Genomic DNA, 14,981 nt, shown 5'->3' on the forward strand with positions numbered 1-14,981 from the left:
TATTTGTCCAATACGTTGACCAAATGGCAGCTTTTGATTGTCTTTGGTGAACATTTTAACGGCTGCTTGTCATCAGCATGTTGGAACTGTCATGGTGGGAATTTCAGCCTTTATCTCAGGTGTTCCCAAGCATAGCCTTGCAGAGTCGCTCACATGGCCAGGGCTGCTGCTAACAGCTAGATCTCTATCGATTTGTCTGATTAGTTGATTAATCTAAGTGATTCATGTTTTATGCAAAAAATATAATAGTTCAAATGCAGACCTGGATACAGATAGTGGACTTAAAGCAGATGACAGAAGCTGGTGTGTTTAGTATTCGTGTGTCAGATGACGTTGATCCTTAAACTGTCCTTAACGTTACCACCAGTAAATGTGGCTGTTGCCTGATCAGATGGATGTTTCAGGGTTATAACTTTATAACCACGTAGAGTAAAATGTTCTTTAAACTTAATCGGTGCACGTTTGGCTTCCAGGCACAACCACATCTGGACCTGAACACATCAGCTCGGGTGCTGAGCAGACTATGCATACCCAACGTCATGAAGGAGTCGGTGCCCAGCAGGCCACTGGACTACTACACATGTGCCTTCCGCAAGTCCAAGATGAGCAGGTGAGCTAACTCTGGACTGTTGACTTCCAGCATGTCAGTATGTTTGCTAAAACCATGACTGTGTTTAGATTCCTTGGCTGTGAAGACCGTGAAACCTACTTCAGTAACACACAGAGACACCGTGTTGTAAGTAACAACAGTTTACCACTACGCTGGATGTACTGAGTGTTCATGTCACCTGATGGAGGGAGGGTTTTATTCCAGGTGTACGAGATTCTCGCCAGGACCATGTACGGCAAAAGGAAGAGGGCCGAGGTCGGTGTGGACAGACTGGTGAACGAGGGCGCCTACACAGCAGCCTTCCCCCTGCATGAGGTGAGATGTTCTTGTCTGCTCTGCAGCCTGAACTCTGCTGTTTCCCCTCAGTAGTCAGCAGCAGGTTTGTTCTCCCACAGGGTCCTTTCCAGCTTCCAAAGTACGAGATCCGCCCAGATGAGCTGAACCAGAGGCAGGTTCTGTACCACTACTGGGCCCGCTGGTGCAAATGGTACAAGTACCAACCGCTGGACCACATCAGGGAGTACTTCGGAGAGAAGATTGCCCTGTACTTCGCCTGGCTGGGTAAATAGAACTTCTTAATAGATAGATAGATAGATAGATAGATAGATAGATAGATAGATAGATAGATAGATAGATAGATAGATAGATAGATTCAATCTCTGCCAGGCTCCAGACCTTTTAATCTCTTCATACATCTCCAGTTGCTCGTACAAAACAGAAAGTAAAGCCGTTTGAAAGTTATTTGCTCATAAACCAACGAGCACGCTGCCTGATTCACAGCCTTTTATTGTTTTATTGTTCAGACTAAATAATGTCTTCATCAGAGTCACACAGATGTAGTCCACCCGACCAGGTCTGCATTTCTCTTTCAATGACTGATTCAATTCATCCACGTCAGAGGGTGAACATCATGTCAGAACGAAACCTCTCCTTAAGTGGATAACAGATATAAAAGTACTTCTATAAATACCTGAAGCTTCAACACTTAGATGAAACATGACAGCTTTAATGCTTCATTATTACCAAAGGGCTGCACTGTTTTTAAAGTGTGGGTCCACAGTGCGTCTGTGAAGTGCTATGATGTCACCTCTTCTGGGAGAAGGGAGCATCTTCTCTACTCCAGATCTTCAGTAGTGCTGCAGAGCTGTGGGCAGCCTGTAAACCATGTCAGGCTACAGCACCGTCCATGCTTTGTGTACATACTGCTGTCTTGTGTTCAGGTTACAACTCGTTAAAGCTCTCGTTAGTGTCCAACAAACACAAGACTACAGAGACATAAACGAAGCATGTGTGCTACTGCAGCTGAAGGACTTAGTGGAGTATTGTGATGCTTTAGGATAACGTTTCTGAACCTGCCTGCTAGAGGAGAATATTCAGTACTGGTGGCTCTATGTGGAGGCTCCTCTGAGAGGCTGGAGAGGTACATGATGAAGGGTAACCCCTAAAGCTTTAGGCTGCACATCTGTAACAGTGCAAGTTTAAAACTGAACACCACAGTCCATCAAAATTAATGAAGATAAATCTGAAGCAATAAAAGCATGACCCATAAGTTCTTTATACAAGCAGCACACTGAACAGGGAAGCTGGTACTGGTCCAGCTCCCTGCCTGCTAGATTTATCTGCAACAGTCCACTTTGTGCAGAGGATTGCACATTTTACATTTCTTTATAAAACCAACAGCAGAGGCAGGTATTTGGCTTTGGAGGTTAAATCTGTTTGGTCTGAACAACAGAAAAGAATGCAGCATACATTAAACTTCATCAGCAAAAAGAAGATAGGTTTGAGACAACAGGATCATTATCCTCAGGACGGACTAGACAACATTCCAGCATTAAACATCGGTGCAGCTGCGTAACAGCACATCCCCCTCCTGCATCAGCAGAGCGCTGCAGTCTAATGGGGCTTTATGTTCCTGCAGGTTTCTACACAGCCTGGCTGCTGCCCGCTGCAGTGGTTGGAACCTTGATCTTTGTGTCTGGAGTCATGTCCATGGGCAACAACACGCCGGCGTAAGTCTTCACAGCACACACAGAATACAGGCTTAAATGCTCAACGCAGAGTGACTGACAGGAAGAAACATGCTGTACACACAACAACACACATTTAACACACAGCTGTTCTTATGCGACTGTTCTGTTCAGTTATTATAATATGTTATGACACTAATTTTACCAGTTTAAAGGACGCTGGCGCTGGGATTAAATCTGAAAAAGAATCTTTGCTACATGTGTGCATATCAGATATTTATCACGTATGGATTATTGTTATCAGATAAACATCTGCTGGTCCATTGTTGGTAATTCAGATGTTATTAAAAAATGATCAGACAAAATGGAGTTTAGTTAAAAAACAGTAAGATGTTCCATGTCTATGCCACATGTCAAAACAAGATCAAGAGTCAAAACTACGAGTTGGTTTATTGACATTTTGAGAGAAACCAACTGAGTCTAACAATGAGCTAAAAGCAGAGTTGAGGCCGTCGTCGTCATCGTCTACGTGGATGTTAAAGTCACCACTAGAATGACTTCATCTGTACTGAGACTGAAGAACTCTGAGAATTCAGATAGAAGCCGGTGGCTGATATACAACAACTAACAGAACTGGTTTTTGTGTTTTCCAGTTCACGTGTGTGAGACTAAGACGAAGGCTTTCAGATGAATTATTGCTAAGTTCTGGTCTCTGGTTGATTAATAGGTTTGAGTAGAAGATTGCTGCCACTCCTCCTCCTCTGCCTCCAGGGAACACAGCCCGACTCCAGACAAAGCTAAATTGAAGCACCTTTTCCTATGTTTTGAGAAATAATCATAAATCTTTTCTTTTTGTTTCGACAAATGTACTCATCTTTAGCTTTGAAAACATCTCTGGCTTATTTGAGATTAAACACCTTCACTTGTTTTAAACAGTCTGGATGAGGTAGATTTGTTTTTGTTCTGTTCTCACATAGTTTTGCTCATTTGAAGTCATATTTCTTTCACTGTGCTGCAGTTTTCCTCGTTTTCAGAGAGTTCAGTTTTTGCAGAGCTGATACCATCAGAGACACAAACCCAAACCTGCACTTACAGACCGTCTCTGGTTCCGGCACCAGAGCCACCGTTCAGCGCCACATTTAACGCGTGGACATGAGATTAGCATCGATCTGCTCATCTCGCTCTCACAAAGAAGGAAAATAAGCATATTATGGCTTTTCCTTTAAAGGATGCCTCCAAATTAAACTCTGCTTACACGCTCTATTACAAATCACATCCAGCAGATGCAAATAAATCAAAACACAGCCTGTTCTACATAAAAACGAGCCTCATAATTATACAGTCCACACAGGGTACGACTGCTCCCAGTTTATTCTAAATTATAAACACAACATGTGGATTCACTTTCAGGTTAAGTGTGCATACCCAAATACTGCCTTTTTAAAAATGGTTTAGCATCTATCTATCTAACTATGGCATCCTGTTGGTTTTATTGACATGAATATCATCCTACTCTGATCTAAGAGGGGAGGTAAAAGAAGCAATGTTCGACATGTCAATATCTCAGGAAAGGAAGCAGCCAAATGTCTCAGATTCAAGGTCGTTAGTTCACACTGTAGATTAAAGCCATTGATTAGCAGAGAGTGGATAGAGAGCAGCCTGTGGCAACAAGAATCTCATAATGGACAATTAGTGCACAATAATCTCCCCATTACAGAAAAATACCAAGGATAAGTGTCTCTCAGTTCGCCTGGCTGCTGTTTATATACCAGGGCTGATGTGTTGTCAGGGTTTCGGTGATTTTCAGATAATCCCAATCAACAAAAGAATCGTGACTATTTCTGACTTTCATCTTCTTTTTTTTCCTAATCCTTGAATTTGTATATCTTTGGTTTATGTGCATGCAAAATCAGTTAATAACAACTGAATGTACTGTATGAGTCCTACATCGAAACCTTGAAGAATTCTTTCTCCGTCTGTGTGTCTGTCTGTTAACAGTAAGGAGATCTGCAGCAGCGGAGCGAGCTACCTGATGTGTCCGCTCTGTAAAACCTGCCAGGCCTGGAACATGTCTGAAATCTGCACCATGGCTAAGGTACAGACCTGTCACTGGTTGTGATGCCAACAGGCTTAAACAGATGTTTCATGGCACCTCTCTGTGTTCCAGCTGGGCTACCTGTTTGATCACCCAGGCACCGTGTTCTTCAGCGTGTTCATGTCCTTCTGGGCTGTAACATTTCTGGAGTACTGGAAGCGAAAGATGGCCACTCTGTCCCATCACTGGGACTGCATGGACTTCCACGAAGAAGAGGTACGACCGTGCTGGTCTCGTGTGCTTTGTGGTTGTTAGGAATGTCCTCGTTAACGGGTCGAGAAACCCAAAAGAGGGACATTTCTGACAGACCCCAGATCTTTAACTGCATAAATATGTTTTTTTTTTATCATTTACCTTTTTACACAGAGATGTTAGTGTTGTTGCTTTCTAAACAGGAGTAAACAACACAGCAAAAAAACAAGTTAAATTCTTCACCTGTGGCTAGAACATGACTTCACATGTCTGGAGTCTGCAGCTTGACTTCTCTCAGTAAAAAGTTCGTCCATTTCTGCTCATCGCTGTGTCCTTCCAGGAGCGTCCTCGGCCAGAATTTGCAGCCATGGCCCCGACGATGGAGCAGAATCCAGTGACGGGGATCAAAGAGCCCTACTTTCCAGAGAAGACCAGGCTGTCTCGCATGTTCACTGGCTCCATGGTCATCGTGATGATGGTGAGTCTCTGTTGAAGACGTATGAATTTAGCTTTGCTGTGAATAAATAAAGACAGCAGCCATTATTGATGTCAGTCAGACGGTGACGAGTCTGATCCGCTGAGTGCAACGCAACTGGGTCGAGTAAATCATTTAAGTCAGGTGTCGTGAACAGATTCTGTCAGTTCCCTTTCCTTGATGTCCTTTTCCTGTTCTTACAGTTTCATTTTCAGTCAATCAATCAGACTTTATGGTAGCACTTTTCATACAAACAGAAATGCAGGACAAAGCGCTTAACAAATAAAAATGCAATAAAACAATACAAACAGCCCCCATTCCCGCCCCACAGTTATTATTAAAGGACTCTCCAACACGAGGACTGAAGAACCGTCTCAGTGAAGCGTCTCAGTGTCTTCTGAGCTTTAGTTTTTGTGATCCTAAAGAAAGGAGAGGTGGGGTTAACGCCTTTGTGCTACATCCTGCAGGAGTAACTGAACCCGTTTCTAATAATGAATCCAGATCATATGCCCACAGGGGCGGATGTGGACGCATAATCTCAGCCATACACTGGGATTAACTTCTTCGTAGACCTGAGGATCAGTTTCCCACAAACTTCTTCTCATAACAGTGACAGTGGTGGACACTCAGTACAGTGAGTCTATACAGGACACAACCTCTTCCTAGTTCATAACCAGTTGTGTATTTTATATTGAAGTGGCCGTGGGAACACAGGTGTATGGTGTTAATCAGGGATTTCCATTCAAAAAAATGGGTTTGGTTGCAAATTCATTTGCAGGAACAGAAAATGGCAGAACCATGGACGAGGTAGATAAAATATTCTGTCTGATCTGCATGCAAATGATCAGAACTCTTGTAGGAAACCAGATCAGTAAAAGGGTATTTACGCTATTTGAGATGTCAGTCAGGAAGCTGTGGGGAGCCTTTACACAATTTGTAGAAGTGATTAGTAATAAAAATAAAATCCTTAAAGCATTCTTGGTTTACCGATATTTCCCTGTGCTTCCTGTCAGCTGTGTGTGGTGATGATCTTCCTGGTGACGGTGGTCATGTGCCGCGGCATCATCAGCGTGATGATGTTCCACACCGGGAGCCCTGTGCTGCGTACGGAGGTAAACCAGAACTACTCAACATGTCTGCTTTAGAAATGTGCATATAGTGTTTTGAATATTTTGTGGTTTGCTTAAAAAATTGCATCACCTCTCGTTGCATGTTGTACAGTGTTTCCTCTAATGAAGGATCAAAAACTAATTATTTTGAAACACGATACAGAAAATACAGACACACGAGTAATCAGTGACACACAACCTTCCAGTCAGCCCTGCACGAACATGGCTGTAAAATGACCTGTGACCACCAGAACTTTCCCAGTTTTGGACCTGCGTCTATCTTTATGTCTGCATCATGGCTCCTCGTGGAAAACAGAGGATCTGAAAAGTCTGAGGGTTAGAAAGACATAAAAGGAAACAGGAAGATCAGTGTCCAGTACAAGCAGCAGTAATCGAGCTCAGGGGTTCTGGACGGAGTTCAGGGGTTCTGTGTGAAGGACGGTGCATAACATCAACGTCTATGGACAAGAAAAATATCCGTGCTTGCTGTTTGAAACAAGATGAAACTTTGCCAAAGAGCCTGAACAGAAGTGTGATGGATTTGGGTAGCAGCACATCCTTTGACCAGATGTGATCGAGCTAAATTTGGCATGAACCGGGTCAGGACAGCCGCAGTGAATGAATAGTCCTGACAGTGTGATTATATGAGGCTGCATTAATGCCAAAAACGTCTGGGAAATTACATTTATAGATGACACAGTGAACTTAGTAGAACAATTTTAGGTGTTTTGAAGTAAGAAGCAGAGCAACACAACCACTCCAGCAAAGAATAGCAGAACGTCTCTCCTTAAATCTGATGTTCTTTATGTAGAAGAGAATCGAGTCTGTCATCAAAACAAAGGTGGACACAAAGTATTAAAGAAATAACAGATTGATTCTACTGACAATTCTTGCTTTTGTTGCTGGGGCTGTATTTTTAATACAGTAAACCTAACCTGTTGGTTTCATATGTCTGTGACCCGTTTCCCAGGCGGGGACCATAGCCAACATCTCCAGCAGCATCGTAAACCTGGGCCTCATCCTGCTGATGGGGCGCGTCTACACCGCGTTGGCTGAGCAGCTCACTAAATGGGGTAAGAGTCAGTTCTGCTCTCTGACACCTCAAACCTCCATCAGCTCCTCACTTTATATCCCCTAAATACAAACTGAGACTTCTCAAAAAGCAGATGAAGGTCTTCAATTTAATACCAGCGTCTGGGTTAAAGTAAACTGTCCACTTCCACCACGTCAGAGCGCTGCCCCGGGGTGGAAGTGGCCGGAAAGTGCACAAGCGCACCAGTCAGTTAGGCTGAAATCCAGCGATGCGTAGTGTTCTAACAACACACTAGTTATTATAACAACTATGAACAATAATGAACAACTAATGAACCTTCCAGCATCAAGCCCTCCTCGTATCTGGACCTCCGTCTGGACAATCCGACAGCCTTGATATCCCACATAGAAGAAGGTTTTACATTTAGTGTCGGATTATCGAGTCAAATCCAACAATTGCTCACAGAATAAGTTAGAAGCAACAGAAAGTCCTGGTCCTCATTCACACCGCTGTCAGCTGTCTCGCGCTGAACAGTTTAGGTCATTGCTGTCAATCAGGCTGGAACAGCAGCTCAGTTTAAAGCTACAGACACTGAAACAGCCTGTTTTAAAGAGTGCTAACACCAGGAGTCATGCAGTCATGGTAAAATAAACCATCCTTTTAATACATTTGGTAGAAAGAGGCACCATGTGGGACTTTCAATGTGTTTCTTTTCTGCTCTGTTGCAGAGATGCACAGAACACAAACCCAATATGACAATGCTTTCATCTTCAAGGTGTTCATCTTCCAGTTCGTCAACTTCTACTCGTCTCCCTTCTACGTTGCTTTCTTTAAAGGAAGGTGAGACATGAGTCAGACACATAAAAACCATCATGAAAGGATCAGCGCCGTGTGACAGCACATGTATTTACCTGTGTCATTCCTCTGTGTGTGGCCAGGTTTGTGGGCTACCCGACCAACTATGGAACCTTGTTTGGGATGAGAAATGAAGACGTGAGTCCCTTGTCTTCGTAGCTTCTCAGTCATCCAGATCATGGTAATCCTAAGTGCTTCAGTAGAAGACAACTGGAGAGGTCCACTTGCTTTCTATTGAAGCACTTAGGAGGTGAGTCTCTTCTTGTACGTCTGCTTCACAAATTTCTCAGACAGCTTCTGGTGTTTGTTCATCCAAGGAGGTAACAGGTGTCGCCCACTTGAGTCACGTCTGCATGTCTTCCTGTCACAGTGTGGTCCTGGGGGTTGCCTCATTGAACTGGCTGAGCAGCTCTTCATCATCATGGTGGGAAAGCAGCTCATCAACAACATCCAGGAGTTCATCTTACCGTACGTACACGCGTGGCCTTGTTTGCCTCGTTAAACTGATAACTGTGTTTTTAAGGAACATTTTAAGTTGTGGGCTGGAAGGTGGAGCAGTGGTTAGCACCGTTGCCTCACAGCTAGAAGGTCGCTGGTTGGTATCCCGGTGAGGACACCCGGGATCTTCCTGCGTGGAGTCTCCATGTTCTCCCCGTGCAGCGTGGGTTCTCTCCGGTTCGCGGGCTTCCTCCCACAGTCCAAAACAATTTTTATTTATTTATTTTTCATATTTTTTTCAAATTTTTTTTTAATTTAAATTTTTTAGTTTTGTTTTTATGTTTTTGTTTTATTATTTTTTTAAAATAATGTTGCTTTAAAAGCAAAGGAAATATGCGCACAACAACATTCCTAATACACACAGTTCCTTTGCTTTTAAAGCGACATTCTAAAAACATTTAATAAAAAAAATACAAATAAAACAAATAATACACTTTTAAAAAAATGTTTTAAAATAAATTTTAAAAAGTAATAATAAATAAATTAATTAAAAATAATAATAATAAAACATTAAAAATAAGAATAAAAAAACAAAATATTAATAAAAATAAATAATAAAATCAAATAAATTATTATTTTTATTTTACTTTTATTATCCTTTTCTTTAATGCATTCATTTTTGATTAATATTGCTTTATATTGCCACATTATTTACTTTTTATTTAATTTATTCTTTTAAAAAAATATTCTTTAATTGATTTATTTTTGCAATTTGGCACTCTTACTGCTCCATACGCAGCCTGACAAAAATCTAAATGTAAGATGATGCCGACACATTGGAAATTGTATTCAGATTGTAAAAAGGAAATACGTCTTAGAAAATCATACATATACCAGTAATAAAACAAACATATCCAGTTAAAATCAGATGAGGCGTCTGAGGCTCTTGCAGCTCCAGAGCAGTTGTTTTGTAGATGAACTGACTCCCTGTGCTGAGTCCAGAGGTTGTAGATAACCTCTATTTCATGGTTGTTTTCACGTTTAGTAAATGTCTACCACTGTTCCTCTGCCTTCACAGGAAAGTAAAGGCCTGGCGCCAGAAGAGAACTTTGGCTAAGGTCATCGGAGGAAAGGGGTCTGGTGAGCCTCGGCGCTGGGAGGAAGACTACCAGCTGGTGGAGTGTGAGGGTCTGTTTGAAGAATACCTGGAGATGGGTGAGTATGAGATGTCTCTGCTCTGAAAACAACTCCAACAACGATTCCAGTGTCAATGATGAACGTCTTCTCTGCAGTGCTTCAGTTTGGGTTCATCACCATCTTCGTGGCAGCGTTCCCCCTCGCCCCGCTCTTTGCCCTCCTCAACAACTGGGTGGAGATCCGTCTGGACGCCCACAAGTTTGTGTGTGAATATCGCCGTCCGGTGGCTGAACGGGCTCAAAATATCGGAGTCTGGTTCAACATCCTGGAGGCCCTGTCGCACCTGTCCGTCATCGCCAACGTCAGTGGATCACACCGGACAGTGATGTTATTACCGTATAGTTCTGTTCAGACTGGAATGATGCATCCTAACACCGTCTCTTGTGCTTCCTCAGGCTTTCCTAATAGCCTTCACATCCGATTTTTTACCTCGCCTGCTCTACCAGTACAAGTTCGGTGATGATCTTAATGGATACGTGAACTTCACCTTGGCTTACGCACCACTGAATTACACTGAGTACCCCATGTGCAGGTATGTTGTGTTCTAAAGGCATGTAACGGTAATCAGGTCCTGGGGCACATAGGTTTTCTCAAATATGTTTAATTTGGTGTCACATCTTCAGCAAAGGATGGCTGCAAGGTGGTTCGGTGGTTAGCACCGTCGCCTCGCATCTAGAAGGTCGCCGGCTCGCATCCCGGTGAGGACACCCGGGATCTTTCTGCGTGGAGTCTCCATGTTCTCCCCATGCAGCGGGTTCTCCGACTTCCTCCCACAGACAATTTAGAATCACCAATTAACCTCAGCATGTTTCTGGACTGTGGGAGGAAGCCGGAGAACCCGGAGAGAACCCACGCTGCACGGGGAGAACATGGAGACTCCACACAGAAAGATCCCGGGTGTCCTCACCGGTGACCTTCTGGCTGCGAGGCGACGGTGCTAACCACCGAGCCACCTTCTGCTGCCTATCACCTCCACCCATGTGCAGTATGTTCTGCCATAACTATATATCATTTTTCTTTATAGATATAAAGCTTTCAGAGACAACAATGGAAACTACACATTCTTCTACTGGGAACTCCTCGCTGTCAGACTTGGTTTCATCATTGCATTTGAGGTATGGAGGGAGCTCCTTCGTCTATGTATTTGGCGTTTCAGAGATTTCAGTGTCCACACTTCATTTACTTTTATCTTCCACTGACACCTCTGCTGCCATGTACATATTTTAACTACTCTCCACCAGTGCATTGTTTCGATTTTAAAGTTTACTTTTCTGACTTAACTTTCCCTTCATTTCTCACCTTCACCTCATCTTCCATCTCCCCTTTCTGTCTGGTGTTTGTTTCTGCTGATGGGGGCACAGATTTCTGCATTTTCATATTCAAAGTTCAGTCTACTGCATGCTCAAAATCAATTTCTCACTTCCAATTTTGCAGCAATCTCTTTCTTTCCCCTCCTCCTCCAGCATGTGGTGTTCTTCGTACTGCGAGCCATTGACTGGATTGTGCCCGATGTCCCCGAGTCCCTGGAGCTGAAGATCAAGAGGGAGCGCTACCTGGCGAAGCAAGCTCTGGCTGAAAACCAGGAGGCCCTGCTGGTGAGTCGAGGCCGAGGGGCCAACCCCGCCACTCCAGGCACTTCCAGCCCAGGTCAGTAAGAACATGGGACACACACTCACAAACACAACCGTCTGCAACACACACACACTTGTAACGTCTGACACTCTAGAAACTGAACGTCTAAAGGGTCAGCGTGTAGGAAGTAGGCTGCTCTGTTTGTGTCTTCATTAGAGTTTCATCTCTTGTAACTGTTGTGTTTTTATTAGCTTAGAACGAGTCCTTCAAAGTCCACACAAGGAGCAGATCTTCTTCCCTGGAGCTCGCCGTGTTTCTACAGTAGCTCAGAATGGACAAACCAAACCAGCCACTTGAGTTTCTCCCACACATCTGAAGAGCGAATTCAGTTAGTTGAAAAGTGCAACGTCGCCACTAGATGCCACTAAATCCTGCAGACTGGTGCTTTAACGTGAGAGCAAAAATCTGACTGCAAGGGTTTCAAAATCAAGGAAATGTGTCAGGGAGCGGTATCTTTCCCCAAACCGTGTCATTCTAACTGCAGTTTCCAATAAAACATCATCGTACCGAGTTCTTGATATCTGCCTTAAATACCAGAATCACGTCACAAATACTCTGTTGTTTTTTCCGATGCGTCCACTCAGGCGATGGTCGTAATAACGCACCAGCACCAGTGATAAACCTGTCACCGGCGCTGCTGATTCCCATAAATACATTCCACAATTTAAAGACTTTTAAAAGCTCCCTCGCCCGCCCTCCTCCTCCTCCACAGGGAATCTGAAAAGCACCTGTGGCCCGAGTGGTTGTCGTAAACTCCACGCCGAGCACAACATGATCATTAAAGGCAATCTGAGCGGGATCGGTGCCAGATACGTCGGTGTCAGACGATCGCGGTTACATCCACGGTCCTCGTGAGCTGACGTCTGTTGGCACAGTTTTTTTTATTTCCTCTGTCAGCTCCTGTTGATGTTCAACTCGATGGAAACGAGGTCACTGGAGCAACATGAGAAAGTAGAACGACCATTCAGAGGCATATGTTGTACATTCACAGCGTCATGGTGTGTATATTTATCCTCACCTGTGTGTGTGTGTGTGTGTGTGTGTGTGTCCCTGTCCTCTGACCATGCTGTTGTCATGTTGTTCATGTGTTGTTCGATGAGGACAGGTAAGTAGAGCGCAAGTAAGTAAATGGCATTCTCAGGAAGGATGCCATGATTTCAGTAGGTATAGAAGAAGTTAAAAAAAATGTGTTATTTGTTGGTTTTAACCCTCTGAACCCCAACAGTGGGTTTAAAGGACAAAGGTCTCCTTAACTTGTCTTTGAATTACTTTCGATTTCATTCGAAAACAAATCTAAGCTCAACATCCTGGTATTAAATGTGACAGAAGCAGAAACCGCCTCAGAGGGTTCAGAGGGTTAAAGCCTGAACAGAACCTGCTTTTATTTTCTGCTGCAGCTTGTACCTACAAAACTCAGGTTCCCCAAAACTGCTTACAGTGAGATAGATTCATTATTATTCCAGATGTAACTGGAAGGTGATTGTTGTAGCTGCTTGATTTAGAGAGCATCACTTAGCAAACACGTCGTATATTACTATAAGCCAGCGTTAGTGACCAGCAGGTGCTTAACTTACTGACAATACCTGATGATGATCTCACTGTGACAGCAAGACCCCAGCATGTTGTGTCTGGCTGTCGATGATCAAGACGTGTAGCTCCACTAAAACCAGTTTGCTGAAGCTTCACTGTCGGTTATACAAGGAGTAGTTCCACATTTTGGGAAATATGTCTGTTTGCTGTTTGATAAAACTGCATCCTGAAGGTAAATTATGATCTCAGCATAAAATCTGGACATGGGTCATGGATCTACCAGGACTTAACCACCCCCTAGGTTCTCCTACCAAACCAGCTCTGAGCCCTCAGGACCTCTGGGTATATCCTCAGGCGTCTGGCACGGGGCGCTGCCAGCACATTTTTAAGTCCTGCGGGTTGCACGGTGAATCCTCCGTGGATTGAACTTGTTGCATCCTGCAGGTGCTCGAGGGTTTTTCAGAGGTCATCGCCGTGGACGCTCACTTTTCTTTAAGGTGTTCCTGAGTGTTTTCACTGAGGTGCATCGTCCTGCTGCTGGGAGTGTGATAATGGGACTGTGTGAGCGTAAAACGTGTCGAGAGGTGACATTTATAGATGCCTGTGGATATAAATAACAAACTACTGGCTGACAAGACGACTCCCAGCCAGCATGATAGCTATCTATCTGTATCAGGGGTGTCCAGTCCTGGTCCTCCAGGGCCACAGTCCTGCATGTTTTAGATGTTTCCAACACACCTGATTCAAATGATCAGGATCGTTATCAGGCTTCTGCAGAGCTTGATGATGATCTGATCATTTGAATCAGGTGTGTTGGAAACATCTACAACATGCAGGATTGTGGCCCTCCAGGACCAGGATTGGACACCCCTGATCTATATAACTGTGACCTGGTCAAGTACGTCGCCTGACTTAAATCCAGTAGAACACCTTTGGGATATTTGAAAGAGAACTGCAGAGCAACACAAGCCCTCAAACAAAAAGCAGCTGAATACATTTTTCTCTCCAGAAACCTCAGTAATGACTTTCCTACTGTGGGATCCCAGCTTTTAATAAATCAAAACTCTGGTTTTTCATCTACAATGAAGGGCCTGATGGTCTTTTCCTGTCTCCAGCCTTCATGTTGAGCTTCACAGACGTTCTTCTTATGATCTCAGAAAGAAAGCAGACAAGCATGTATCTCAAAATGTTTTTAAAAAAATCTCTCATCAGTAGTTGAAATCCTGTTTCTATTTGACTGTAATTCGATAACTACTTTGTGCCTCATGAATATAGATGCAGCTCGTTGTGAGTCCGTAGCATGTCGCTGCAAAGATCCGCTGTGTCAGCAGTTTTGTTTTTTTTTCTTTATACCTCCTACAACAGTCGGTCCGACAGAGCTAACTCTCTCTCCCCCGTCTCTCTGCTCCTTCCCCATTCCTTCCATGTCCGAACCCAACCGCTCTGCCTCCCCTGAAGCAAGCGACGCGTCCTTTGGAGACATGAGTTAGGAGCCCGCCGTGGAGAAGGAGTGGAGGAGGAACAAGAGACGCTCCTTTGCATCTGGAACAGCACGAGTGAACTTTTTCCCCCCGAGTGGAATACGATCTTTGAACTGGATTGCTTTTCGCTTTATTAATGGATCTGTTGCTGCTCAGATATTCTGATGAGCAGGTGTGTGATCGAGGCTCAGCTCGTCTCGGTTTGCTCGCCTTCCTCAGAATACTTTTCATCGACATCATTAAGCTTCTATCTGGCATCGCCCGGCTATGTCAGGACTACGAGGATCGGATCTGTACTGGAGCAAGGGCATATATTTAGAATACATAAATGTGTATGAAAATCAATAAAGAAACCACACCTGTGTCA

At 43.8% G+C, this 14,981-nt stretch overlaps 1 protein-coding gene across 1 annotated transcript in view; it reads left to right on the forward strand.

The window, feature by feature from the left end:
* The window catches only part of ano11 (anoctamin 11), a 23,928-nt gene extending 8,947 nt beyond the window's left edge, over positions 1-14,981 (forward strand). The window contains exons 5-23 of the mRNA XM_008295272.1: positions 427-610; positions 679-736; positions 815-925; positions 1,006-1,171; positions 2,529-2,619; positions 4,576-4,672; positions 4,745-4,888; positions 5,205-5,342; positions 6,353-6,451; positions 7,419-7,521; positions 8,210-8,321; positions 8,420-8,474; positions 8,707-8,804; positions 9,853-9,989; positions 10,067-10,272; positions 10,367-10,503; positions 10,996-11,086; positions 11,435-11,566; positions 14,592-14,981. Of these exons, the coding sequence (XP_008293494.1) occupies positions 427-610; positions 679-736; positions 815-925; positions 1,006-1,171; positions 2,529-2,619; positions 4,576-4,672; positions 4,745-4,888; positions 5,205-5,342; positions 6,353-6,451; positions 7,419-7,521; positions 8,210-8,321; positions 8,420-8,474; positions 8,707-8,804; positions 9,853-9,989; positions 10,067-10,272; positions 10,367-10,503; positions 10,996-11,086; positions 11,435-11,566; positions 14,592-14,618 (2,186 nt within the window). The 3' untranslated portion in view covers positions 14,619-14,981. The remainder of the gene's footprint in view (positions 1-426; positions 611-678; positions 737-814; positions 926-1,005; positions 1,172-2,528; positions 2,620-4,575; positions 4,673-4,744; positions 4,889-5,204; positions 5,343-6,352; positions 6,452-7,418; positions 7,522-8,209; positions 8,322-8,419; positions 8,475-8,706; positions 8,805-9,852; positions 9,990-10,066; positions 10,273-10,366; positions 10,504-10,995; positions 11,087-11,434; positions 11,567-14,591) is intronic.

This window comes from Stegastes partitus, unplaced genomic scaffold, assembly GCF_000690725.1.
Source record: "Stegastes partitus isolate 25-593 unplaced genomic scaffold, Stegastes_partitus-1.0.2 Scaffold1035, whole genome shotgun sequence".
In the NCBI taxonomy this organism is placed as follows: domain Eukaryota; kingdom Metazoa; phylum Chordata; class Actinopteri; family Pomacentridae; genus Stegastes; species Stegastes partitus.